Source organism: Camponotus vicinus, unplaced genomic scaffold (assembly GCF_025532165.1).
Source record: "Camponotus vicinus isolate PSW18456_S1 unplaced genomic scaffold, iyCamVici1.0 SCAF_6, whole genome shotgun sequence".
Lineage (NCBI taxonomy): Eukaryota > Metazoa > Arthropoda > Insecta > Hymenoptera > Formicidae > Camponotus > Camponotus vicinus.
Genome location: NW_028141978.1, coordinates 13,977,258 through 13,980,274, shown reverse-complemented (window position 1 = coordinate 13,980,274; position 3,017 = coordinate 13,977,258). Strand labels below are relative to the sequence as shown.

At 31.0% G+C, this 3,017-nt stretch overlaps 1 protein-coding gene across 1 annotated transcript; it reads right to left on the bottom strand.

Annotated features, from left to right (window-relative positions):
• Positions 1-479: 479 nt before the first annotated feature.
• LOC145973262 (uncharacterized) lies at positions 480-1,437 on the bottom strand. Its single transcript, XM_083102521.1, has 2 exons — positions 1,317-1,437; positions 480-1,051 (listed from the first exon to the last, which is right to left on the bottom strand). The coding sequence occupies exons 1-2, from the start codon at positions 1,435-1,437 to the stop codon at positions 480-482; spliced, it is 693 nt and encodes a 230-aa protein (XP_082958647.1).
• Between the last annotated feature and the right edge of the window lie 1,580 nt (positions 1,438-3,017).

Sequence of the window (3,017 nt, the reverse complement as noted above, 5' to 3'; positions counted from 1 at the left end):
CGTTCTCTGGAAACCGGTATATAAACTAAGTGATTTACAGGGCGAGGGGATTATAAACTGGATTTTTGATGAGCAAGAATTAACGGATTTTAAAGACTTGCGAGAGGGGAAATTTATCATAGACCGTGTCTTAAAAATCAAGGGACGGAATAACAATACAAAATTACTAGTTAGCTGGCGGGGATACTCTTCTGAATTCGATTCTTGGATTCCAGCCTCGAGTTTAATATCAAAATGAGAGGGGAAGAATTTTACATAATCCTCCCGAGCAATAGTAGCATGCGATACGATCTCCGACCTGGTTTATCTGAAACAAAAAATTCCAAAAGGGTCTTAAAGTATATTAAAAATTGTAGTCTCTATCGGGTGGCATTTTAATTTTTTTTATTTTTAACAATTTTATGTTTCAGATAAACCAGGTCGGAGATCGTATCGCATGCTACTATTGCTCGGGAGGATTATGTAAAATTCTTCCCCTCTCATTTTGATATTAAACTCGAGGCTGGAATCCAAGAATCGAATTCAGAAGAGTATCCCCGCCAGCTAACTAGTAATTTTGTATTGTTATTCCGTCCCTTGATTTTTAAGACACGGTCTATGATAAATTTCCCCTCTCGCAAGTCTTTAAAATCCGTTAACTCTTGCTCATCAAAAGTCCCGTCTATAATCCCCTCGCCCTGTAAATCACTTAGTATATAAACCGGTTTCCAGATAACGTGATGAATCGAAAATATTTCTTCACTCCTACCCTCGTATCCTTTCTCAAACGCTGCTTTTGCTCTGATGCGTACGAGTTCACCCGCTTTGTATTTAGACTTTTGTTGTTTGATACGCGCATTTTCCAACGTAACGGACGCGGATTTCATTTTAATGAAAGGGTTGCTAGAATGACGAGTATGATTGTAAGCGTAAACATTATCAATGACGAGTATGAATGTAAGCGTTAACAATATTGAACAATGAGTATTTTTATGCGTAAAATACCACATCCTCTTCTTAAGTGTTCTATTGAAACGCTCTACTATAGCTGCTTTAATATCAGGATTACGAGCTATATGAAAACAGATGTTTTTTTCTTTTAAGAATTTACAGCACTCGCGATAAATTCTTTACCTTTGTCATTTTGTAGGTATACAGGTAATCGTTTTTTGTTTCTCGAGAAAATGCTCTGAAAGCAAGGCTACCAGATTGCATACGCTCTACTATAGCTGCTTTAATGTCAGGATTACGAGCTATATGAAAACAGATGTTTTTTTCTTTTAAGAATTTACAGCACTCGTGATAAATTCTTTACCTTCGTCAGTTTGTAGGTATACAGGTAATCGTTTTTTGTTTCTCGAGAATATACTCCGAAAGGAAGGCTACCAGATTGCATACGCTGCGTCCAGCGGCGCGGCGCCAGGGGCCGAGTGGTGGGGGTTTGTTTTGACGCACCATAGTAGCCCGTATCTACTATTAAATTTACTCACTATGATATTGTAACATATTTTATATAATCTTCTTCTATAATTCTATTTATAATGATACTTCGAATGTGTGATAATAAGGCAATTACAAAATCATTTATTGCTGACAATTGTTAAAATCTTTTTTAGATAAATGTATTCATCAGAAATGAATTTAGAGAATCCAGGTATCCATTTGAAAGTCTTGATGATATTGAACGCAAGCTAGCAATACGGTGGTCGGAGATCGACAGACAGATAAAATATTTTCAGCTCCTATTCAGCTATTGAAAAACTAGATTTATAAAACATCGAATTATTTAGAAATATCAAAAATATATCATGTTTGAAATATATTGAAATATATTTCCAAATTTATTAATTTACACACACATACACATATTCATATATATATACATACATGTATGTGTGTACATATATGATATTAACTTAATTTAAATATACAACTTTCTGTTAAATATTAAAATTTATAACATATATTAAAATATATCACATAATACTAGATATGTATTAAATTTGAAATATGTATAAGAAATAAAACTTATTATATATAATACGACTTATTAATATTTACTATTTCAATTTTTAATTTAAACTGAGAATGAGAAGTAGATAAATAATTATGCTTTTCGAATGGAGTTTGTATTCATGTATGTTTAAACGTAACATGAAAGAGTATTAACATGATAAAAAACTTAATTAAATGTGTTATTGATACTGCACCCATTGTGTATTTCGAAATACCAGCCAAAATACTGATTCCACACTAATAAATTCAAAAATGATTTGATTTGTTCTTTATGAACATTGATGATCGGCAGAAGTCGAGAGAGAAACTGTTTTATGATCTTTAAATTTATAAATTTTTTCGTCAGTCAAAATTGATCGCATCAGAATACATATAACAAATGTGTTTCTGAAATTTCTGAAATAAGAAATTTATCTTAAAATGTAGTGGAGAAATGTAAATTAACATTTTTTCTTCTTTGCCATGAAAAAACATTGCCTGTAGCAAATACAATATCAAAATAAAGCAAGTTATTCCGTTTATTGCTCATAATATTAGAACAATAAATGATAAAAATAGAAATAATTATTCACAAACGTTATAAGCAAAGTAAAAAACAATATTATACATCGCCGCACTTGTATAGGATTAGTGCCAAATAGAAAGTATAACATAAAATATCTCAAGTGATACGATATAGGCAAGTCTCTTTTATTTATTTTATACAATAAGCTCTTGAAGAAAAAATACTTTCTTATGAAAAAAATATAATATAATATACAAAATATCTTTATCTTATATATATTTAGGGAAGAATCTTCTCAATTTTAATTCTCTCTCGCGAATGTTTTCCCAGAAAAATTGTCCTTACAAAGGGAAGTTTTAAATATAAAAACAAGGAATATAAAAGAATACAAAGACTAAATAAATATATACGAATTGACTTCTATCGATGAGTAACATACTCCTGTGTTATGTATAACCAAGGCGATATCTATATAATACTATGTACATCACCTGTTATCCTGTTTATTATCTGGTAT

Coding starts and splice junctions, on each gene's coding strand:
- LOC145973262 (XM_083102521.1), bottom strand. CDS start 1,437: ATGGTGCGTCAAAACAAACCCCCACCACTCGGCCCCTGGCGCCGCGCC. Junction 1,052..1,316: donor GAAACAAAAAACGATTACCT/GTATACCTACAA, acceptor GTTTTCATATAG/CTCGTAATCCTGATATTAAA.